At 42.4% G+C, this 24158-nt stretch overlaps 1 protein-coding gene across 1 annotated transcript in view; it reads right to left on the reverse strand.

Annotated features, from left to right (window-relative positions):
• FRMPD4 (FERM and PDZ domain containing 4) overlaps positions 1–24158 on the reverse strand; it is a 448829-nt gene that overhangs the window by 166363 nt on the left and 258308 nt on the right. The window contains exon 3 of the mRNA XM_034772197.1: positions 2248–2364. Within this exon, the coding sequence (XP_034628088.1) occupies positions 2248–2364 (117 nt within the window). The remainder of the gene's footprint in view (positions 1–2247; positions 2365–24158) is intronic.

Here is a 24158-nt window from a genome sequence, read left to right on the forward strand (position 1 = left end):
TGGGGGGGGCTGTCAGGGGGTGGGGAGTGGTTGGATGGGGCGTGGGAGTCCCAGGGGTCTGTCTGGGGGTGGGGGTGTGGATAAGGGTTGGGGCAGTCAGGGGACAAGAGGCAGGGAGGCTTAGCTAGGGGGTGGAGTCCTGGGGGGCAGTTAGGGGCAGGGGTCCCAGGAGGGGGCAGTCAGGGGACAAGGAATGGGGGGAGGGTTGGGAGTTCTGGGGGGGCGGGAAGTGGGAGGGGCAGGGGTGGGGCTAGGGCGGGGCTCCTCACGTCCTCTTTTTTGCTGGCTGAAATATGGTAACCCTACTCCTGACCCCTGAACGTCGCAAGCCAGCTGATTGCCGCCGGCAGGAGGGAGGGGGAGGATGCCGCATGCGGAGTAAAGGGGGAGGAGGGGCAGGGAGAAGAGGCAGGTTAAGGGTGGGGGTTTGGGGAAGGGGTGGCGTGGGCAGGCCAAGGGTTGAGCCCCCTGCCCCTGGTGCTTGCAGAGTAGGTGAAGCTGCTGCTGCTGCGCAATGTGCTTGTTCTAGCCTACAGCACTTTCAGCCTCCTTGCCTGCCTCATTGTCTCCAGTGCCAGTGGGCTGTGCCTGTGTGGGGTAAGGTAGGGGCACCTCCCAACTATAGCACTGTACTGTATGGCAAAAAATTTTTTCCCTGGAACCTAACCCCTCCATTTACATTCATTCTTCTGGGGAAATTGGATTCGCTTAACATAGTTTCACTTAAAGTCGCATTTTTCAGGAACATAACTACAGCGTTAAGTGAGGAGTTACTGTACTGACACACATTCCAGCCTGTAAGGTCATGTGATATATGAGTAAGTTTTGGATTGGGAAAAATGCTCAAGTCCAGGGATGAGAACTAATGGCTGTGGGCGAGGGCGGCTAGGGTAGGCTACACCATCTCAATCCTGGGCTGGTTTAGAGCCCTTGGTATAATTTAAACACTCTGAGGCCTGTTTAAATTTCTGTTGCTCAGGGCCTACTCAAAATCTACATGCTGTGGTCCTATCCCCAACGCACCTTTCTTGCCTCCATTATGTCTCCTATGCCTATGAGTGAGTTCTGCCGCAGTTTTTGTGCTAGGAGAATTCTCCTTTAACTAGATTCACAGCTTTCAGGGCTCCTTTATAACATTCCAACCCTTTCACCTTGTGTAAAGAGTGTGGCGTGGGGATGAGGATCTCACCCCAGATTTTCAAAGGAGCTCAGCACCCAGAGCGCCCATTAAGAACAATTAACAAAGTTAGAACCATGGGAGCTGCTGGGTGCTAGGGCCTTTTGAAATTTTGGACACTTAATTTAGGTGCCTTAACAAGAGCTGAGCTCTTCAGAAATTCTGACCACCAGTTCTAGGTGTTGAGCACTTCTGAAATCCTGCTTCTTAAAAAACACTTAGCCTGGTCTTTGCAGAAGTAAATTAGACTGATAGCAACAAATAGAGTAAAACCAAATGATGGTTCTGCTACTTCAGCTCCATTTGTTCTTAGCAAAAAAGTGTTCCAAACTACAACCCAAACCAGAGCTCCACTTACTTACATAGGAAAATCTATTTTAATCAGAGGCACATAAAGAGTTCAAAAGAGTAATTATGGAAAGTTTTAAAGGGAAAAAAAGCAAACATAACCTTTGTTTACAATCTAATCATTCCTTTTAATTTCTCTTACAATCCTTTAAACCCAGAGGCAAAGGATCATGGATCTTAGCTGTGCAAGCAAATGGAAATCTAAGAATTAGATTACACACTAGATAGGATCAAAGAACTTATTTTCTCTTTGCCAGTATGATGAATGTATTAGGCAAACTAAAAGGAATCACATGTCAGAGATAGAGCAGATTTGTTAGTCCCAGTCAAAACTGATCTTTTGCCTCATTCTTTAAACCTGGGGGGGATGTTTTGTGAATCATATTTACTGTAATTCTTCACTGTAAGGTTCTTTTCTAGGAAACTGTCTTCAGCAGAACATCAAATACCAAGAAAAACAGATCCTTAAGTTATCTGTTTTTCTATCAATATCAGAAGATATCAAGGATATGCAACCATGAAAGAGACAGGATACAATACAAACTGGCCAAGACCATCTCTTTGTGCACAAACCAGAACAGTTGAGCATTACCATGGTAAAGCTGAAGCTGATGTCAACTCAAGGTGCAGAGAGAAAGAGTGCTAAGTACTAGAGTTATAGTACTGAACTGCAGCCTTCATCCATTTGTAGCAAAAGCTCATGCTAAATCTGTTCAACCTACTTGATGAAGTAGTCTCTCCCATCTCTGTTTGTCGTCATCTCCCATCCATAGGGTGGGCCCTGGTTCAAGCTCCAGGTTCCTGAAGGATGTGGCCAACCTGAAGACTTCGTCCTGTGGCTGCAAATTAGCAAAAAACAAACACTTAGAAACAAAGGAAAAAGTCTGATTTTTCTAGTCTATCAATACTTGCATACCACACGCACCATTGTGGCATCGGAGTAGCTTCAGATCTGTGAAATATTCCCTCAGACAATTTCCTGGTTGCAGAAAGGAGGCTTTTCAGTTTTAATTTCAATCAACTTATTCCTAGTAGTTATGAAGGAATGTGATTTGCAATCATTTATAAGGTCCTACCTGTGACAGGGACTTGAACCCAGGCCATGGCCACATGTATCTATGCACACATACGATTATTTTTCCTATATATTGCAGCACAATCATGAGAAGAAAAAACAAATAGACAAAAACAGTCCTAGTCTTTGCTAACTACTCTGTTCCAGTATGATAAATTCCCAACACTTACAGTTTAATCACAGAATCCTTGTGGCAAACTATGCACGTTAATGCACTAAATGGCACAAGAGGCTATGTAAATGTTCAAGTCCCATGTGATGCACACTCCTGTTACTATCGACCTATTATTTGTTTCTTATGTGGTAATAAAGAAAATCCATCACACTTAGGTACTGTATAGGGATGCTGTATCTGTTCTATATGTATTTGTAATTACATCCATTTATTATCCATTATTTCTCCTCCTTCAAATAGCTTCTTGCAATTCACATTTTTTCAGCCAGCATCTTGCTGCTGATCTCCACTTCAGCACTCTCCATTGCTGATCTGGGCCAAACTGTACCACCCCAAGGAAACACCTACAAGAAGGGTACATGGAAGGTTCATCTGTGTTTCCAACTAAGGACCCCATCAGCCTGGATAGGTTTTGGAATGTCCACACATAAACAGGGAGGTCTCAGCCCCATAGAAAGTCAACTTTTATGACCTGGTCCTTTGCCCTCTCCTGCAAGAGACGCCCCAGGTCCTGTGAATAAACGCCACCACTCAGGGAGTTATAGGCATGGAGCCTAAGTCAAGACTCGTAACAGCATGAACTGAAGCACGGTTATCTGTGTGGAGTGGAAAGGGATGCAGGGGACACCACGATACATAGAATCCATTCAGAGACCCTCCAGACCCTGAAGGAGAAGGGATGATCTGGTCCCATTTTAGGATTTTATTTTATTATATAAAAAAAATAAACCCCACCATGATTACACCATGATAACCCAATTGATTACACCATGTAGTTCATACATGCTCTTCCAAGAGCTTTTCTGCCCCTAATTCTTCAACCATATAACCCATTCCTCTCTCTATCCTGTGCTGGTGATAACTTTTACTCATGGTATTTGTATAAGCCACATTGTAAGCAGGAGCCTCATCTCAAATTTACCATAATGACCACCGATGATGCTATTTAAATAATAAATAAGACATATCTATATCCACCTCTCTTAGATATATCTATTTCCTCTAGAGAAATACAGAGTGAAGTGTAACTTAGAGAGCACTTTAAAAAAAAAGAGAAATAGCTGTCTATGGGTAACTCAACAATTCATTCCAAACTGCTGAATTCTATAACAGTGTACATAGTTTGTCTTTCCCAAAAGAGTAATGAATCATTAAAAACAAACAAACTAACCTCTTTTTCATTATTTGAAGGCTTAATCACTATTGAGAAAAGATACAGTGCTTCAAAATATAATTTACATGTAAAATAGAGAATTACAATAGAGTGCTAGAGATTGCCTGAATTTCATTACAAATCACACTAAGTAAGCACTGTATCTTCAAGGAGTAGAAAAAACATTTCAAATAAGCATATCTAAACATAGGCATTTGCAATAAAACAGAGCTTAGTTCTAATATTTGAGTTTGCTGGAAATCTTAATAAAATTAACATTACTCATGTTAAAGAAACAAATAAATGTCAGATTTGCTACATTATCCCAGATAAATGCAACTAAACCATTCCTGATTAAAGTAGTTTAACAAATCAAGTGTTCTTATTAAGAAACAAAGTAATGCTTTTAAAAATGAATCTTCAATAATATTCTGTAGCATGCAGACTCATGTAAAGCTGAACTAATGCAGTCTTGTATCCCTCCCAGAGCTTACAGGCGTTTGACAGAGGAAGACAAGAACAGTTGAGGAGCCGATATTGAAAGCAAAAACATCAGAGTGGGAGGTTTTAAAATGAGTAGTAAATTGCCTTCAGAATATACCCTATATAGTTCATAGACTGATGTCTCCAACTTCATGGATCTCAAATTAATACTTAAGAGCTTATCTAACACATTTTAACACTAATTTTCATGGTAGCAATAAAACTACCTAGAAACTGTGTGCGTAGACATGTGCCGTAAGAACCAATTATCCCAGGTTTTTTATAATTTTAATACTTTTCACTTAAAAGGTAGAAACTACTGCTCACCTGTTTGTACCTCAGTTTGTCCCTCTGTAAAATGATACATTATTTAACGTTGTAAAACACTTTGAAATCTACTGTTAAACAGTGCTATGTATGAGCTAAGTATTATTATTAATGTTCCCATACTTCCCATGCACCTTTTCACAATTCATGAAGACCTAGATAATCTTCCCCCATCCAAATATAATTTTTAAATTGCTGCATTAATGGAGCTCAGGGTCAATTAACATTGATATTTCCCAGCAGTTTGCACAGCATGAAGAATGAAGGAGTATTCTGTATTTTTTTTTATAAATATCATATGCACTTCAGTTTAGCTGCTTGATATTATTCTGCCCAACTGCAAGGAGTTAACTCAAAGTAGGCTGTTGGGAAGAAACAAACAGGAAACAAAACAATGCCAATGAAAAGGTCCTGTCAGAGAGAATATCAAGGGTTCTTATGGATACAACGGGGAAGCTATTAACTTTGGAGCCAGGCAGGTGGATATTCCAGCTAGACTAGCAAGGTTTATTCTTCTCAGGCTGGAACTTGGGATCAAAGAGGATATTAATCCTCTGAAAACTCCAGCCTAGAGATGAAGTGGGATTCAATGGGCAGAAATGGCTGGAGTGGAGTTTCTAACAAGGAGCCTGGAGGATGTTCCATGGGAGAGCTATCAACTCACAGCCCAGGAATTGGAATAGCTAGGCTGAGTGGAACTTACCTAACATGGAAAGGATAAAGTGCAAGGAAAGAATACATTGTAGGTGAGAACCAGGGGGACAGGCCTTGTGTTGTTTTATCCCTTTTACCGCTTACTATGTACCTTTGGGTGAATAAGCAATGTTTGTTCTGATAAAACTGTTGAGTCACTTTAATCAGCCATTCGTCACAGACTCCCTAAGAGAAATTTTCTTGCAGGTGCCTAGTATAGTTGAGTCTAGGGTGACCAGATGAGGGGCGGGGGAGGGGGGTCGCCAGCGGAGGAAAATAAGAAAAAAAAAGGCGGAGTGCCGCGAAATATCAGGACAAATTGCGTCCCGACCGAAATATCAGGACAGTCCCGATTTTATCGGGATGTCTGGTCACCCTAGTTGAGGCTGTCATGTTTACACAGTCAGAAAACAAGGTGGCTATGGTGACCCAGTTACCCAGTCTAATAGTGGTTGGACCACAGAGTCCCCCCTTGAAAGAGGTGCAAGAAACCAAACCTGTCACCTAAAGGATGCACTCGAGATGGGACTAAAAGTAGTTTAAAGCACAGCTTGCCCTGTACCTGTGACAAAGTAAACCCAGGTTGGAAAGCCATTTGTTTATAGCTGGGAATCTTGCCTTTTTCCTAGTTATATATAAATGATCTCTTGGCTGCCTGTTCATGTGCCCCCCTCAATAGTTGGTCAGACTCTTCATCTAGTGCAACCATGAGATGGAATGGGCAGTCTGCACGTGGTAAGTGGGAAGGAAGCATGCCCCCAGAGCAAAATGCTAACCCAGGCAATGGGAGACCCGGATTCAATTCTTGCTGGGCCACAGACATCCTGTGGGATCCTCAAAAAGTCCCTTAGTCAGGTATGACTAAATTTCCCATCTGTAAATTGGGGATGATAGCAATTTCATACCTCATAGGAGTGTCATGAGGCTAAATATGCTAAAGATTGTGCGGAGAGGTAGAGTTACACCCCAGCTTGTTGCACACTAACTCTCTGTTTAGACAAGCCATTTGTTTACATCCTCTGAGTTTCATTTACAGTTTTTGATTCAAATGTATGGAAGCTTGAGTTCAAATTGGTTCAGGCCTATTACAAAATCCATGAAAGTATCTAAGGGCCAGCAACTGAAATTATAGAGAACGGTTGTAATCTCACTTGGAAAACTATATCACAGCTCTATTTCAGAATATATTTACACACACACACACACACACACAGAGAGAGAGAGAGAGACAGATTGCATCTCATAAATGGTCAAGTCAAGCATGTTAGTCTAATTGACTTAACCATTCAATAGGTGAAGGAAAGGCATTGTCCAAGTTCATGAGGGAACCAGGCAGCCCTTACTGATAGACGCAGCCTGCAAATATGTGGCCTCAATCTGATCACTCCACCTCTGAAGTAATTGAGCTTTACTCAAAGATGGTGTAGAAAGTCAAAACTAGGGGGCTGAACTATTGGATTTGTCATAAGATAGGCACTGGCTATGTCTGAGGCTTGTTCTTGCTACCTAGTATGATACACCTCTATCTCGATATAACGCTGTCTTCGGGAGCCAAAATAATCTTACCGCGTTATAGGTGAAACCACGTTATATTAAACTTGCTTTGATCCACGGGAGTGCGCAGCTCCGCCCCCCCAGAGCACTGCTTTACTGCGTTATATCCAAATTTGTGTTATATCGGGTCACATTATATCGAGGTAGCGGTGTACTTGGAAGTGAAATTGAAGTTCTTTAGGGGAATTGTCCAAACACACCTTGAGCTTCAGCTCGGTAGATTAAACATATCTTTAAACGGGTAGATGTGGCATCTTTTATACTTTAAGGAGCAGACTCTGCAAGGCAACTTGTTGCTGATGCCAGGAGGGGCAATATAGGACCGGAATGCCAGTCAGGCCAGGCTGCTCATTCTCCTGATACTTGTTATTTTACATCTAGTTCCATTGAGCTGAGTGTCTACTAGTCCTGTATGTAAAGAGCTGAGCCACACAGGAAGCAATACTCTGCTACCGAATATCAGAAGGCAAGTCCAGAATTGTAGCATCTGTAGATTGGTTCCCCACATTAAACCAGCTAGTTTGCTGATCAGATTGTTTCTTGTCTTTACTTTCAATGAGGTCTTGGTAAGGTGTTCCTTGAAAGTCAAAGTATTGTCCAGTGCAACATCAAGATACACAGACTTTGGGTTGTGAACCATCCAGTATCCATTCAGGAACATGCTGAGCTGTTTGTTGGCCTTTGTATGGTATAAATGGAAGCAACTGGAACCTGTCTTTTACAAGGTTTAAGTCTCCATCTTTTGCAGTAGTGGCCATCTCTTTCATGACAGCATTCAGGACTTCTTCTGGATGATGAAGTGAAAACCTGAGTCTCCTATTATCGGTAGTGTGCATAATATATATGGCTAGGGTATGTTATGAGTCTATTTATCACATCTACATGTACTTAGAGAGTCATTAATCTACAGATCAATGATCCATCTTGTCAATAAACACAGTATTTAGATTGAATAGTATTCAGAACATGAATGATTGAAACCATTACAAAAAGTAGCTAATGAAAAGGCATATTGCTCAGTATCTCCTTTTATACCTCAAAACTGAAGCCACTTAAATTTTTGAAAGCATATTTTTATTATCCTAATATCCTGCTGGTTTTAGGGTTTTTGTTTGTTTTTCCCCTCAAATCACTCCATTGTTAAATGCTAATAACTTAAAAAAACAAAATGGAAACTGGAAAACTAAACATGTTATTTCTATGACATTTAATCTGCCCCTGCCTCAGGAATAAAAATGCTTAGCCCAGTTCTCCCTCATTCCAGAAGACAAGAGCCTGCACTGAACCACTAGCCCTGTCAATCTTTCTATTTTAATGTGGAAAAAAAAAAAGAGAGACTGCACCGCTGCGCTATCAAGATCAATTGTCATAGCCTCCTATCAAAACCCTACTGCAGAGCAAGACACACCAGCAGGCATACAGTAGACACAGAAATCTTGTTGCATGATCCAGGACAGCTGAAAGGGTTGTTATCTCTGCACACACATAAAATGTTGAGGAAATATTTTACATGGCCTGTTCTGCCCATATCCAGCAGCTATTCGGTGGAGGTAAAAGCTCTCAAAGCACTTGTCTATAGGAGATAGCTCTAGTTTCACATTGAACCATTTCTCACTCAACAAGAAATATTATACGCTGTGAAGGAATCCACCTATGTGCCAGAGCCCCCACTGTTTGGATAAAGTAATGGATAAGGGTCTGGACCTGACACTGCATGAGAGAATGCACAGGAAAATAAATGAGATGTACCTTCTGATAAAAGAATGTGTCAGGCAGAAAGCCAGTCATATTTAATTTTAAGAAAACAACTGGGAAAAATATTTTTAGGTGCATACTTGGCGTTGACTCAGAAAAACCACATGACTCCAACAAGACAAATCTGCTCTTCCCTCCCCCAACCAAAGCTTCCCTGGGTAATTTACTAACTGACTCAACAAATACACCCAGAAGTATACAGCACAAGCACAGCTAGAGAAAATGAAGCGCATGAGTAGGACTCAGACATACATTACAAATGAAAAAGTCACACTAAGACCTCCAACCACCGTAAGCACAGGAGGGGACTCCTACTCACTTCAGACAGAGACCTCAGTGGGGCTACACACAGGCTAAAAGCAACAGAGGGTCCTGTGGCACCTTTAAGACTAACAGAAGTATTGGGAGCATAAGCTTTCGTGGGTAAGAACCTCACTTCTTCAGATGCAAGAAGATGTCTTGTATCTGAAGAAGTGAGGTTCTTACCCACGAAAGCTTACGCTCCCAATACTTCTGTTAGTCTTAAAAGGTGCCACAGGACCCTCTGTTGCTTTTTACAGATTCAGACTAACACAGCTACCCCTCTGATACTTGACACAGGCTAAAGTTAAGCATGTGTTTTCATGCTTTGATGGATCAGGGTCATAGCGAACAAACAAGAAATTGTTAGTTCTCATACACCACGTATGTATTCTCAGAAGCCCTAGTGAAATGAAACAAAGCTTAGGAAAACCATCCCACCCATGTGCTTAGGCTTCTAGAATTGAATTGATGGCAAACTGAGTCGGGGGGGAGGGGAGGGAGAGAGAGAGAGAAACTCTATGCTGGGGGAGATGGGAAGAACCACTGCCTGGCTCTAATGTCACATTTCTTTTCATATTTACATAATTTGAATAAGGATACCTTCCTCAGACAAATCCCATGGCCTTTCACCAGGCCCTTGCCCCCATTCAACATACAGCTGTTTCAGACAAATACACAGAAATGTCACAGTGTACCTCATCTTCTAGCATCCAAACACAGTTTTCCTCCTGGGTCTGCTGTAATCACACAATACAACTAGAGTTCCACAAACAAAGTCTACCCCTCCTGGAGTACAGATTAACAACATACAAAATACAATAACTCCTCATTTAAAGTCGTCCCAGTTAACATTGTTTCATTATTAGGTTGCTGATCTATTAGAGAACACACTTGTTTAAAGTCGCGCAATGTTCCGTTATAAGGTTGTTTGGCTCGCCCCGCTGGGGAGCGGGGTAGGTGCATGAGGGCTTGCCCCATTCCGCCCACAGAGCACTCCTGCCAGGGAGCAGGGTTGGGGAGCGGGGGTTTGCCCCATTCCACCCACCTGGCGTTCCACCTGGGGAGCAGGGTCGGGGTGTGGGGCATTCCAGCCGGGGAGTGGGCAAGCCCCTGACCCAGCTCCCCAGCAGGAGCGCCGGATGGGCAGAGTGGGGCAAGCTCCTGTGCCCCAACCCCACTATGCCCTGCCTCAACCAAGCTTCACAATCATCATTGGTGGGTACAGTAGTAAATAGTTTGTTTAAAATTATTTAAAACATATACTGTATATGTATATAATGTCTTTTGCCTGGCAAAAAAAATTTCCCTGGAACCTAACCCGTCCCCACCCCCATTTACATTAATTCTTATGGGGAAATTGGATTCGCTTAACATCATTTCACTTAAGGTAACATTTTTCAGGAACATAACTACAATGTTAAGCGAGGCGTTATTGTATGTCTCAACACTTGTACTGGAAAACCCCAACCATTCACACCGCCTCCTCAGGCTGTCCCATCCCTCTCACTGGGGATACAAAGAGCCCTTCTACCTTTGTGTCATAGGTTCCCAAAGTCCTACCCCCTAGTTGCCTGGGTTCACCTATTGGCACAGAGGTTCCAGGAAGTAGTCACCCTTCCCTGGAGAAACGGAACAGCTAAACTGTTCCCTTTCAGGTCTCTCAGCACAGACACTCCCAATTATTAATAATTACTGAGCTCATAAATCTATGAATTATTCCTTGCTCTCCACAGGTCTCACATGGCAATGCAAAATAGCTTGGTTTTTATTCTCCTTCCTCCCAGCCTACAAGTCTAATGGCACTAGAAATCCCAGAATTCCTATAATATGAGGGCATAAAAATCAGGCACAAACCTGAGCTTAATACTGAACCCCTACAAAAGGGCATAGCTCGCCATGAGACAAGGTTCATTTTCCTCTAATAAGTTCTAGCTCCCAATTCATCCACTGACTGTGTGAGCTTCCAGACTCATCTCAATGGGGTGATCATTAAGATGCCTCTTAGGCAGTCCGCTCTATGTCTAGCCCAGCAGGAACATCAGTGTGTACACTGAGCATCCCCAACTATTGCTGCTGCCACTCTCCTCAAATGGAGGCATCTGCCACTGCCAGGCTGCTGGTAGAAAGAAGGGACAGGGTCCTGCTTGTTGCTGATCTTCTGGTATTCACACAAGAACCCCCTTGGTTCCTGCTCCCTGTGTGAGGGCACTCTAGCTGCTGATGCCTTTTTGGAAGGGAGGGAGGGAGGTTTCTCAGTTGTCAGGGAAGACTGTTGCCTGAACTACCTGCACCCTCTGGTGTAGGGGTTGACACAACATTCTCTAATAAAGTGGCTGGTGAGAGGTCAGGATCCCATCCCATCCAAAATCAGGAATCAGAATTGTAGGATTGAAGGGACCTCAAGAGGTCATCTACCCCAGTCCCCTGCACTCATGGCAAGTATTATCTAGACCATCCCTGACAGGTGTTTGTCTAGGAAATGATGCGCTGGTGAAGAGAGAGGCTCTAGCCTTCCCGAAAAGAAGCAGTGGCAGCCCTTGCTTCACCATCCCAGCAGATAGCTTGCATGGGGATCCATGCTAGGGGTGGTGATGGCATTCACAGAGCCAGAGTTTGGGAGTGGGGCCTGGAGACCATGTTTGGAGCCATGCCTAGGACCCAGGATTGCCATAATCCACTCATTGTACCCATGTGTGTCATCACGTGTAACCCAATCTAAGATCTATATGCAGTCCATCCGCAGTGCTGCCACAACTCATCTTCGAGCCCAGAGCTCTGTCCACATCACTTCTTTCACGAGTCTCCTCACTGGCACTGCCTCCCCTTCAGCATCAATTCGAAACTCCTTACGCTCAGTTTAAAGGCTCTGCACGTCTGACCGGTCGACATCTCATCATTAGTTGCCTGCTATTTCCCTATTTTGAACCTGCACTCCATCAATTACACCTCCCTCCACATATAATAACCCTTGTATGCAATTCTAATCACATACCATTACTTCCGTGCTAGTTTGGGGATTAAAAACATTCAGGACACACTATAATTAGACTCTTTTCATTGTACTCCTCCCCTAGACTTTTTGTGAGCTCGTTCCTGTTCTTCTATTTTTCTCCTCCTCTGTGTTCCAGTTCATCCCAGTGCGAAGAATAAAGCTACAAGTAATATGATGAAGTGAATAAGGCACTTTTTGCTTCCAACCAGGCAGACTGCTCTTTGTTATTATTTATACTGTGGTGATGTCCAAACTTAGGTTCAGGGCCTCACTGAGCTGAGGTCCTTACAAACATGTTTGTAGACATGGTCCCTGCGTTGGACACATGATAGCTGGAGCTCGTGATTGTTGCCCAATGATTTAGTGGTTATGGATTATTAATGATTTGATTTCCAATTAATTACACAGTAATGAGCTGGGAGATTGTAGGGTTCTAGTCCCAGAATCAGGCACAACAGAATCAAGATTATCAGGTTTAGTATCTGGCTGGGAACCCCAGTGTGCACAACGAAGACATGCACACTACAGGCAAAGCAAAACTCTAAGCAATTTTATGAGCACAAGACAAATGCTCCCAGCCACATAAAAAGAAAGCAAAAAATACAGAAGTATAGTAGTATCTTTTACCACTCCTCGCATATACTCACACCCTTTCTTGGGAATCTGATGGTAAGAGACAATGGTCCTGCTCTGTCACTGGCATGCCAAACGAGTCTGAGGATCCAGATTAGATCAGATCCTTCTTACTTAGTGGTCTGGCCTATTAAAGGGCCTAGGGACTGTCGTGAATATTCATACAAATACTCAGCCTCCCTTGTCCATATCTACCTTCTTCACCCTAATTATGTTGTGGTGTCCTTACCCTATAGGTTAGTATATTAATTATTTTAGCTTATTACCATCACCATTATCAATTCGTTCCCAAGGCAAGTTCACAATTAAGCATTTGCCAACATTTTATCCTAAAATATCCTAGCCTAGTCTCAGTTCCTTGTTCCTGTGGTTACCTGGTAGCACTTTATACAGCCTTCTCCCCAGCCCCCCAGCACCCTGTTTCCAATTCCCCCAAACCCAGGGTCACTGACAGGCCACTTATCTCTGCCAGAGTTCATAGCCCTCAAAGTCTTATACTAACTGCTTAAGCTAATGTCTTACAGCAGTAGTTCTCAAACTATTGTACTGGTGACTCCTTTCACTTAGCAAGCCTCTGAGTGTGACCCCCCTTATAAATTAAAAACACTTTTTTATATATTTAATACTATTATAAATGCTGGTGGCAAAGTAGGGTTTAGGGTGGAGGCTGACAGCTCGCGACACCCCATGTAATAACCTCGCAACCCCCTGAGGGGTCCCAACCCCCAGTTTGAGAACCCCTGCCATACAGGATACAGGCCTGCAGGTTCCTTGCATTACTGCTAAGTAAAGTAAAACACTAAAACTAGCTCTCTTGGCTACAGGATAAAGCTAGAGCTGGTTGGGAAAATGCCAACAAAGCCTCCTCTTGAAGGAAGAATGCCCTGTAGCTCCAGGAGGTCATCTAGTCCAACCCCTTGCTCAAAGCAGGACCAATATCCCCAACTAAATCATCCCAGCCAGGGCTTTGTCAAGCCTGACATTAAAAACCTCTAAGGAAGGAGATTCCACCACCACCCTAGGTAACCCATTCCAGTGCTTTACCACCCTCCTAGTGAAAAAAGTTTTTCCTTATATCCAACCTAAACCTCCCCCACTGCAACTTGAGACCATGACTCCTTGTTCTGTCATCTGGTACCACTGAGAACAGTCTAGATCCATTCTCTTTGGAACCCCCTTTCAGGTAGTTGAAAGCAGCTATCAAATCCCCCCTCATTCTTCATTTCTGCAGACTAAATAATCCCAGTTCCCTCAGCCTCTCCTCATAAGTCATGTGCTCCAGCCCCCTAATGATTTTTGTTGCCCTCCGCTGGACTCTTTCCAATTTTTCCACATCCTTCTTGTAGTGTGGGGCCCAAAACTGGACACAGTACTCCAGATGAGGCCTCACCAATGCCGAAGAGAGGGGAATGATCACGTCCCTCGATCGGCTGGCAATGCTCATACTTATAAAGCCCAAAATGCCATTAGACTTCTTGGCAACAAAGGCACACTGTTGACTCATATCCAGCTTCTTGTCCACTGTAACCCCTAGGTCCTTTTCTGCAGAACTGCTTCCTAGCCACTCGGTCCCTAGTCTATAGCAGTGCATGGGATTCTTCCGTCCTAAGTGCAGGACTCTGCACTCGTCCTTGTTGAACCTCATCAGATTTCATTTGGCCCAATCCTCTAATTTGTCTAGGTCCCTCTGTATCCTAACCCTACCCTCCAGTGTATCTACCACTCCTCCCAGTTTAGTGTCATCTGCAAACTTGCTGAGGGTGCAATCCAAGCCATCCTCCAGATCATTAATGAAGATATTGAACAAAACTGGCCCCAGGACCGACCCTTGGGGCACTCCGCTTGATACCGGCTGCCAACTAGACACGGAGGCATTGATCACTACCCGTTGAGCCCGATGATCTAGCCAGCTTTCTATCCACCTTATAGTCCATTCATCCAGCCCATACTTTAACTTGCCAGCAAGAATACCATGGGAGACCGTATCAAAAGCTTTGCTAAAGTCAAGGAATAACAAGTCCACTGCTTTCCCCTCATTCACAGAGCCAGTTATCTCATCACGGAAGGCAATTAGGTTAGTCAGGCATGACTTGCCCTTGGTGAATCCATGCTGACTGTTCCTGATCACTTTCCTCTTCTCTAAGGGTACGTCTACACTACCCGCCGGATCGATCTATCGGCGATCAATTTATCGCATCTCATCTAGACGCAATAAATTGATCCCCGAATGCGCTCCCTTTCAACTCCGGAACTCCACCGCTGCGAGAGCCGGAAGCGGAGTCGACGGGGGAGCAGCGGCCATCGATCCAGCTCCGCAAGGACGCGAAGTAAGTCAATCTAAGTCGATCTAAGATCTCATAGCTGAAGTTGTGTATCTTAGATCAGTCCCCCTCCCCCTGTGTAGACCAGGCCTAAGTCCTTCAAAATTGATTCCTTGAGGACCTGCTCCTGTTCTCAGTGGTGGCAGATGACAGAACAAAGAGCAATGGTCTCAAGTTGCAGTGGAGGAGGTTAAGGTTGGATATTTAGAAAAACTATTTCACTAGGAGGGTGGTGAAGCACTGGAATGCGTTACCTAGGGAAGTGGTGGAATCTCCATCCTTAGTGTTTTTTAAGGCCTGGCTTGACAAAGCCCTGGCTGGATGATTTAGTTGAGGTTGGTCCTGCTTTGAGCAGGGGGTTGGACTAGATGACCTCCTGAGGTCTCTTCCAACCCTGATATTCTATGATTCTATGATCAGAATTTGTGCTCCTAACCTTATTTTATTCAGATGGGAGGCATCTGTCGGCTTCCTGTAGAATTTCATTCTGGAACCTGCCTCTAGTTTTCCCTGTAGCAGCAGCAGCATTTTACAGTTTTCAGATCTGAGAATTTTTCCTTTTTCATAAATTGCTCTTGCTCTCCCCTCTCTTTTTCTCTCTCCTCTTATTCCCCACCACCACTGCATTCCACTAGGTTCAGCTGCTTTGGTTGTTCACCTGCTGTTGTCTCATACATGACCCTCATATTATCTTCATTTTCTCACTCCCCCCCCACATTGTTATTAACGCTGTGAACTCATTGTATACAGTCACAAGAAAAAACAGTTACTAACCTTTTGTAACTGTTGTTCTTCAAATTACATATGTCCATTCCATGACCTGCCCTCCTATCCCTTTACATCTGAATTTCCAGAAAGAAGGAACCGAGGGGCCGTGGGGATGGCTGTGTTCTTTATACTGGCACTAGCATCCCGCAGCAGCTGAGGGCACTCAAGTCACCCCAACTGGTACCCCTGAGGGAAAATTTTTGGTGACTGTGCGCAGGGCACGTGCACACCAAGAGTGGAATGCACATGTGCAATCACTCAAAGAAAAATTCTCTTTTTTGTTGCTGTGGTGGTTTTTGGTTTGAGGCTCACTGACCCCATTAGAGCTAGTCACAACTTCAGAAGAAATTATTTTCCCTTCAGAGTCTAGTCTTGTGAGTGCCTGAATCTAAATTAACAGGCAAACTATGGTTTGGGCCTGGATTTTTTAAAAAGGCTTGTTTACTTGAGTTTCAGTTGCTTGTCTATAGGATGCTGCAGCTATGTGTAGGGTGACCAGATGTTCCGATTTTATAGGGACAATCCTAATATTTGGGGTTTTGTCAAATATAGGTGCCTATTACCTCACATCCTCTGTCCCGATTTTTCATACTTGCTGTCTGGTCAGCCTAGCTATGTGCTATTATACAACATTATTATACAGAAAGAGTAAGAGACTATTTTTAAGAAATGAGGTGTGTGCTGGGTTGCTTTTCTGCTTAAATGGCTTTTTTGACCATAGGCTCAAGTTTATTCAATGTTTTAGAAAAAAATGGACTGGTCAGTAAAACATGTTTGATACTTTCTTGCTTAGTAAACAGACAAAACTTGATTTCTGGAGCTAGTCTTTTTAAAATGCCTCATTTCTTAGCAAATTTGTGCACTTGTAAAGTTCTTACGTCATGGCTAACACCTTTGTATGGGTGATAAACAAAATTCATGCTTAGTATCATATAAGCTGCGCTCATACTTTCCATAAAATGAGAAGCATCAACATTTAAATCCTATGCCTGACAGAACAGTAATTGGTATTAGGGAAGACTATTGCATTATACAAAATTAGAAAACGCAAATCTTTTTTGTTGCTCTTATGTTAAAAGGTCTTGTCCCATTCATGCAGCTAAATCGTTTTCTCCCTCCCAATTTTTCCAATGTAAAGCCCAATCATCTACTGAAAAGTCTCATTCATACTTAACTTGTGCTTTGTCTCAGAGAGAAAACAAGATCCAAATGTACAAAAGGAAAGCTATAGCCACTCTTCCCTTAAAAAACAAAGAAAAAACATCTGCAGATGTTGTAGAGTTCATGTACTGCTCCTAATAATCACGGTTTATGGCAGTACAGATTAGATCATTTGGAATTTAACACTGCAAATTTTCATCGTATTTTAAATAAATGATACAATATATTAACTAGTTTGTTACACACTACATATTTTATGTAGCATGAAAACTTGCCATCTGTGTGATTCTAGGTACACTTTACATATTCATTAAAATCTGGATCGGCGCACTCCATTTTGAAAAGTGCACGGGAAATATATTTTTATGTGTAATAAGATTATTATTTATATAGCAGTCAGAGCAAACATTGGAGGTGAGAGCTGAGTACAACACACACCAAGCAGTGTGATGCAGTGTTTGGAGATGGTATACAGTATGGAGTAAGTGTTTATTTATGAGGGAGAAGCAGGAGGGGCTTGCTGCATATTAACTTGAAGGCTGTTATGCATGTCCACGACAGAATGAGAGAAGGCTCTAGTCAGGAGTGGGCTAAGCAAAGAAACGGAATAGTGTAGACAGAAGCAGAAGAAATCACAGAATCAAGGGGAGAGAAAAGGGGAATAAGGGGAGATGAGGACAGATATGAAAGTTACGGGGAGCAATAAAATAAAAAGAAATATTAAGAAGAGTTTCTCCCAGTTTCCTTTCCTATACCATACATTAAATGAACCAACTCAGCAAAATGTCTCATAACATTTTCTATCTCTTGAGAATCTCTCTACTTTGTCAAATAAACTTTTACTTGTTTTCCCTATAAACATACTTAAGAGCTGTGTGTTAAGTGGAGTGATGATCTGAGGTATAGCCAGTAAGCTGAGGTGTACTGCTTCTTTGGAAGCAGTGAATCTGAATACTGTGACTGTCTCATGCAACAGGAGCTGGACACTCCAGGGAGATGCTTGGAGATTGCAGTGTGCTTATCATCACTAACCTGGAGAGAGAGAGAGAGAGAGAGAGAGCGCGCGAGCAGGACCAGCATAGTTCTAGAGCAGTGGTCTCCAAACTTTTTTGATCACGCACCCCATCAATAAAAAAATTTTGAGCATGCACCCCCGGCTCCCGGCCGAACCGTCGAAGCAAAAAAAGAAAAAAGCCACTCAGACTCCCGGCCGAACTGCCGAAGGAAAAAAAAAGCGGCGCTGCTCCGGCGGCGCTCCTCCTGCCACGCACCCCGAAGGATCCTCTTGCGCACCCCCTGGGATGTGTGCACCCCACTTTGGAGACCACTGGTCTAGAGGGAGTGTTTGTGTTGCCCATGGCAGATGGACTTGGGGAGCTGACCACTGGCAGGCACAGACAAAGCTTCCTCATGCCAAGGGATGCTCCCGGGAAGCGTCACAATAGAAAACTTGTTTTCACATTGAGAACCAGCTGACCTGGTTACCAGAAACTCTTGTTGCTTTGGTGAAAGAGATGCTTCTCTTTACCTGTGGTCTGGTTTACATCATAATAGGGAATGAGAGTTGAATATTGTATTTTAACCTACTGAGCTATTACATGAATGACAATCCCTTTTCAAGGAGAATCATACTATCCTAGAAAGAAGTAGAAAACCTCAAATCTCCATATAGTTTAACCTATTTAAAGCACTCTGGACACAGGCATCCTTAAGAAAACAAACATCAGTTTGAAGAAATTCTGTGTTTCAGAAACCATAAGCACATAGTGCCAGGAAAACAGGCCTGATTCTCTGTTGCCCTAAACCCTGTGTAGTCTACACACCAGTGCAAATTGAGTGTAAACACTACCAAAGCACTAACTTTGCTCAGGTATAAATAACTACACACGGTGCAGGGCAATGAAAATGTTTGTATTTTTAATTTTAAATATGAAATGTTCCTTAATGAACATTTGGTACTTAGATAATCAAAGGTACTGAAAGAATCTAGAGCATATTCAAGGACCTGATGAAATATTTGACTTACGTGTTAAAAAGCTAACATGAAGCGAAAGCCTTTGGAGGATAGCCAACCAAAAAGCATCATAAGAACCCAGGGGTCACGACTCCTAAGGCTTGTTAAATGCTTGATTAGAAGTTATGTAGACATTGTTCAGAATCAAACAGAAGCAATGACAGCATGTAAATCATATACGATCAAGAAAGCACAATAAACAGGTACAGATACAGAGGCTGAAGATTTATATAGCTGTTTCATCCTACTGATGTTGAATCACATTAAGGCTGCTGGAGAAGATGACTTCAGTGATTTATATTACTGTTTTAAATATGTTTATAAAGGCATCAAAGAATGTAGATGGATTGTATAAAACAAGATAAGGACACTTCAAAGTTGGCATTTTTTCAAAGAAACAAAGTGGCTGGCACAGGAATTTGAACCTAAGGAGGAAGAGTCATGCAAAGTCAACCAAGATGATGATGTCAGCCAGAAGAAAGGAAGTCTAAAAGAAGGTTTGCAAAGACAGCATAGAGGACAACTTTTTTTAAATCAGAAGAATTCATTCAAACAGCAGCTTTGTTTGGTTTTCTTCTTTTAAAAATAAAATAAATTAATAAAAAAGAATGTGCAACTAAAGGCAGAATTCCTAACAGAGCCTCGCTTGGGAACTAATTCAGTGTATCCTAGACCCCAAATACATATAGTAGACAAAAGGTCCATTCATGTTACAGACCTTTCACTCTTCTCTATGCCAATTGACCTAACCACTAGCTCAAGGGTGGTTTTCAGAAGGAAAATTCTCTCTGTAAGCATGAAACCACTCTGAAATATCAGTGGAATAAATCACCGTCAATAGCTGTTCTGGTATTTGGCACTGGAAACCTGAAGCTCCAAAGAAGGTCAGAGTTTTCAAGAAAGATACAAAAGAAGAAAACCTGGGGGGGGGGGGGAGCGGGGACAGAGAGAGATGGAAATAATTGCCAGCTAAAATATTATCTTGGAAATGAACAAAAATTAAAGTGAGTCTATTAAAAAAAAAAAGAAAAAAAGTTAAAAGTAGTTTCAGGAACTATACTTTCAACTGAATTCCCCTCACAATTTTTGTGGTGTTACAATCACATCTTCTGGCTGTTTAAGATGTTTAAGATGTGTGAGAGACAGACACAAACAAAAGGTGATGGTGATTTACTGCCTATAGAGGGGAAACAGTGAAATTGTTTGCGCATTTACACAAAACGCTGTCAAAAACAAATAAGGTAAAGAAACTGAAAAAATAAAGAAACCATTTTTCTCTCTTTCAGTTTTAGTGATCTTAAAATGAATAACACTAATAGGCAAATATTTGCAGATCAAAATGTGATTTTTTTAAAGTTCATAATGTAGCCTGACTGTGCAAAATTAACTCTAAAATAGCACAGTGCTAAGTTATGCCATAACATCACTCACATATTGCATTCAAAAACATACATATAAGATAAACATCTAAAATTAAAGTTATGCCAATGGTGTCTAGGCTTGCTTCCTTTGAAAAAATAACTGCGGATATAATGATTGATAAATGGGCAACTTGCTCCATTAAGTCTGAGAGGCGGAGCAATAAAACACTTGAGGTAACACTGGATTATTGTGTGGGTCTACGGCGTAAAATGCTTCATTTCCCATTTTACAGTACTCTGTAGTAATGAACAATTATCCATTTTTTTACTTCAAATTATACAGTCTGTAAAAAAATCAGCAGAACACAGAATTAATAGCTTTTTTAAAGCACACACTGGTGCCTTCATTACATGACCTCTCCTTTTCTTGGCAGTCAAAATATATGCTGTCAGATAGGTTCTAATCCTGCTTCCAAAGGATATGATTTGATGATAATGTTATTAAAGGACCAGAACACTAAATTAGCCCACTGTTTCCAAAGATTGTCAACTCAGAATTTTTTAAAAAAAGGCCGCTGCAGGCTTTTAGATATTACGTTACAAATCATAATATTTCTCACTTTTTTTTTTTTTTATTAGCCAGAGCTGGTGTATCTCAGACCTTAAACAGTATCCTGTTTTGGATAATAAAAACAAAAGGCAGCTTTTAAAATTACAGTGTGCCAGGTGTGTGGGGGGTGAGGAGGGAGAGGGAACCAGCAGTAGCATGGAATTGTATGATTTAGAAAAAGATCAAATTCAAATATTTTCCCTTTTATATGAAGATACTAATATTTACTTAAGTATAGGCTCATATCAGAAAACAAATTGTAACTAGTATCAAAACACTGGAGACAGTGACATATTTTAGTCTATGTCAGATAGGTCTGTGATTCATATCATTGTCCCAGCCATGCAGAAAGACTGGATACGATGGATGTGGTTGAATTAGGTTGTAACTTTATTCACTTAATGTACTTGAGAATAGCAGGCAATAAACCATCCCATCCAGGTCAGCATTATTTCTTCCATCATTTACAGTTATTTGGGAGGGCTACCATCAGCCCTCCCTCTTTCCAATCTGAACCTTTACTGGGACCCTGCCACTCTCCCCTCATATAAGGTTTGGGGATGGAGGTACTGGGGGGAAAGCAGAGTGGTTGTCTCCCCACTGTATCAAACATTAGTCAACCCAACCCCACTGTCCCCAATTTCCTTAGGGGATGCCTCTCCACAAGACCCCTTCCAAATCCTGTTTACCTGCACAGGACACCTGCCAAACCCGTTGTCTGTTAAGTTGCAACATATCTGACCTACCCCTATCCCTGACCAGCTGTGGAGAAGGCAATTCCTCCTGCCTTCCCCCCTCCCCACCTGGCCAGTGCAGCAGAGCAGAAAATATTCCTTCCCAGCCCCAAAGGAACAAGGTGACTAGTGAAAGGCCCACGACTGAACATACAAACCTGGCCTTATCCTGATCCCATAGGTCAGAGCTGTTGGCCCAAGACAGAGAGAGTTCTTACCAAGGTGCACGGGTATAAAGACCCAACCTTCTCTCCAGACACATGTTGGGCTACTGTTTCCCCAAATCTGTTCCTGCCATGTCCCTTCCCCCTGGACTCTGTCCAGATGAGTTCCCTTTTCCCCCTCTTCACAATTCTTTTGAGTGCTGCTCCCTAAAGAGGCTTCACCTTCTTTCTTTCTGTAGCCAGACAAGGACTCACTGCATCATTTTCAGGTAGGTGTATGGTGATGTACTCACCACCCATAGTGCCCCCTTGTGTCAGGGTGCGATGCTGCAAGAGGACCTTGTCTCTGGTGCTTGCTACTGGCTGTCTGCCTCTCACTGAATCTTCCATGGCTTGGCCCATTGGCCAAGTCACATAAAGTCCAGTCCCCTTCTGGGATAACAAAAGGTCCAACTAGAACTCACAGGTATATGTCCAAATAATAATTCTTCCACACCTCTTAGGCACCACCCAAGTGTTCTTACTGGCCCTCCCTCAGGTCCTCCCTCCCAGGAGCCTTAATCTGCATATACTATTGCATACCCCATCCTTAGGGACTGGTAGGGGAACCAAGGCCTACCCTCTACTCTGGGATCTAGCCCAGGGATCCTGCATTAAATAGCTTTGTCTGTTCCTTCAGACGTACTGCTGTTTCCCTGGGCCACTTCCTATCTATAAGTCCCCTTAGCTGCTTCCCTACAGCCTGTGCTTAACACAGCCACCCTTTGGTACTTAGGCCTGGGGCTTCTCCCTCCCCAGCTGACCTAATAAGTCTTCCACTTCTTATGGGCTTCAATGAAGTGCCTTTACTGACTTCCCTGAGGGCTTCCCCCACAGGAACTCTGCTGGTTCTCCTACCCGCAGAAGAGTTGCTTTCTCCACAGTATCTTTTTATTTCTCCTCCCCCTCCGATCTCTCCACTCTGTATAGTCTTGTCCTCACACTTTCACAGCTGGAGTCACTAATTAGCCTTAAATTGTCCTAGAATCTGGAAACTAGCTGCTAGGTCACAGGCAAGGCTGAGCCTTGCTTGCCTTAAAGGGCCAGCCAGCTTGTGGCAATAAACAAATACAAAACCTGTGAGCATTTCCACTTCTAGTAGGTGTATCAATCAGTGCACAATTTAATAAAGAATGTTGATTTGTTCACCATGTTTTCTTTGCTAAACAACAGTAGGGTTACATTTACCTGGACTGACAGTATTCACAAAATAATATTTCATTACATGCCTTGGAAAATGGGTTACAGTATATTTTTGTGCAATAAATGCCAGAGGTTTAGGAAATTTAGGTTTGTGCTTCAGCACTCCCATCAAGTGTAATCAGTAATCTAGCAGTACATTATCTAAGTCCTGATGGTCCAGCATTCAGAGATTAAAGCAATTACAATGCATTAGCAATATGTGCTCTAATTTTAGTTTTCCTCCCACACCCTGTCAACCCTTGGATACAGAGAGACAAAAGTTAGAGTAACTGTCAAAAATGGAATAAGAAAATGAACACTATGTCATTGTTATTCCATTGGAGAATAAGCAGATTTCATTCCTAATCATTTTCTTCATCCATCATGTCCTTTAATATGCTGCATTATATCACAGCAATCTCCTGGCTCCTATCTACCATTCATATCTACCAATCCCACCACGTTGCTTTGATTTTCAATTGCTCAGTCATTTATGCCAGCAGAGAGGTCAAAATAGTTATGCATGGGACCACAAATAAAAGGCTTTTAAAACTGAAATGAAAGCTATGCTAAGGAGAAATAAAGAGGTGTATTTTTAAATGCATTCACATGATTGCATCATTTTCTTTGATTTTCCTTTAGTGTCAAAAACCAGGTTTATTACAGAGACAGGTGATGATGTAGAATCTTTTATTGGACCAAATTCTGCTAATGAGACAGAAGACAAGCTTTCGAGCTTACACAAAGCTCTTCTTCGGGTCTGGCAACAACACTGCATGAGAGCCAGGTTTGGCATTTAACTGGAATGCCATTTTTAATACCAGTTCTCTCAAATAGATGGGTTTTAACCTGAACACACAGTTTCTTTTATATACATTGAACGGCAAAGACCATGACTAAACTCAAGACGCTCAGCTCAATGTTAAAGACAAACCCAGCAGGTTACAAATGGTGCACTTTTTAATGCCTCATGTTTTAACAGATATTTTCATACTGCACAGATCTTTTTCTGCACTACACTGCGAAACTAAAAACTTCCTACTGCTACAAACGTATGTGACACAGCTAGCTTTATTTCACTTGCACACAGTGGAAGACTGTTTGGAAAACAAAGATGCTGCTTAGAATTTTTGCTT

This window comes from Trachemys scripta, chromosome 1 (genome assembly GCF_013100865.1).
Source record: "Trachemys scripta elegans isolate TJP31775 chromosome 1, CAS_Tse_1.0, whole genome shotgun sequence".
Lineage (NCBI taxonomy): Eukaryota > Metazoa > Chordata > Testudines > Emydidae > Trachemys > Trachemys scripta.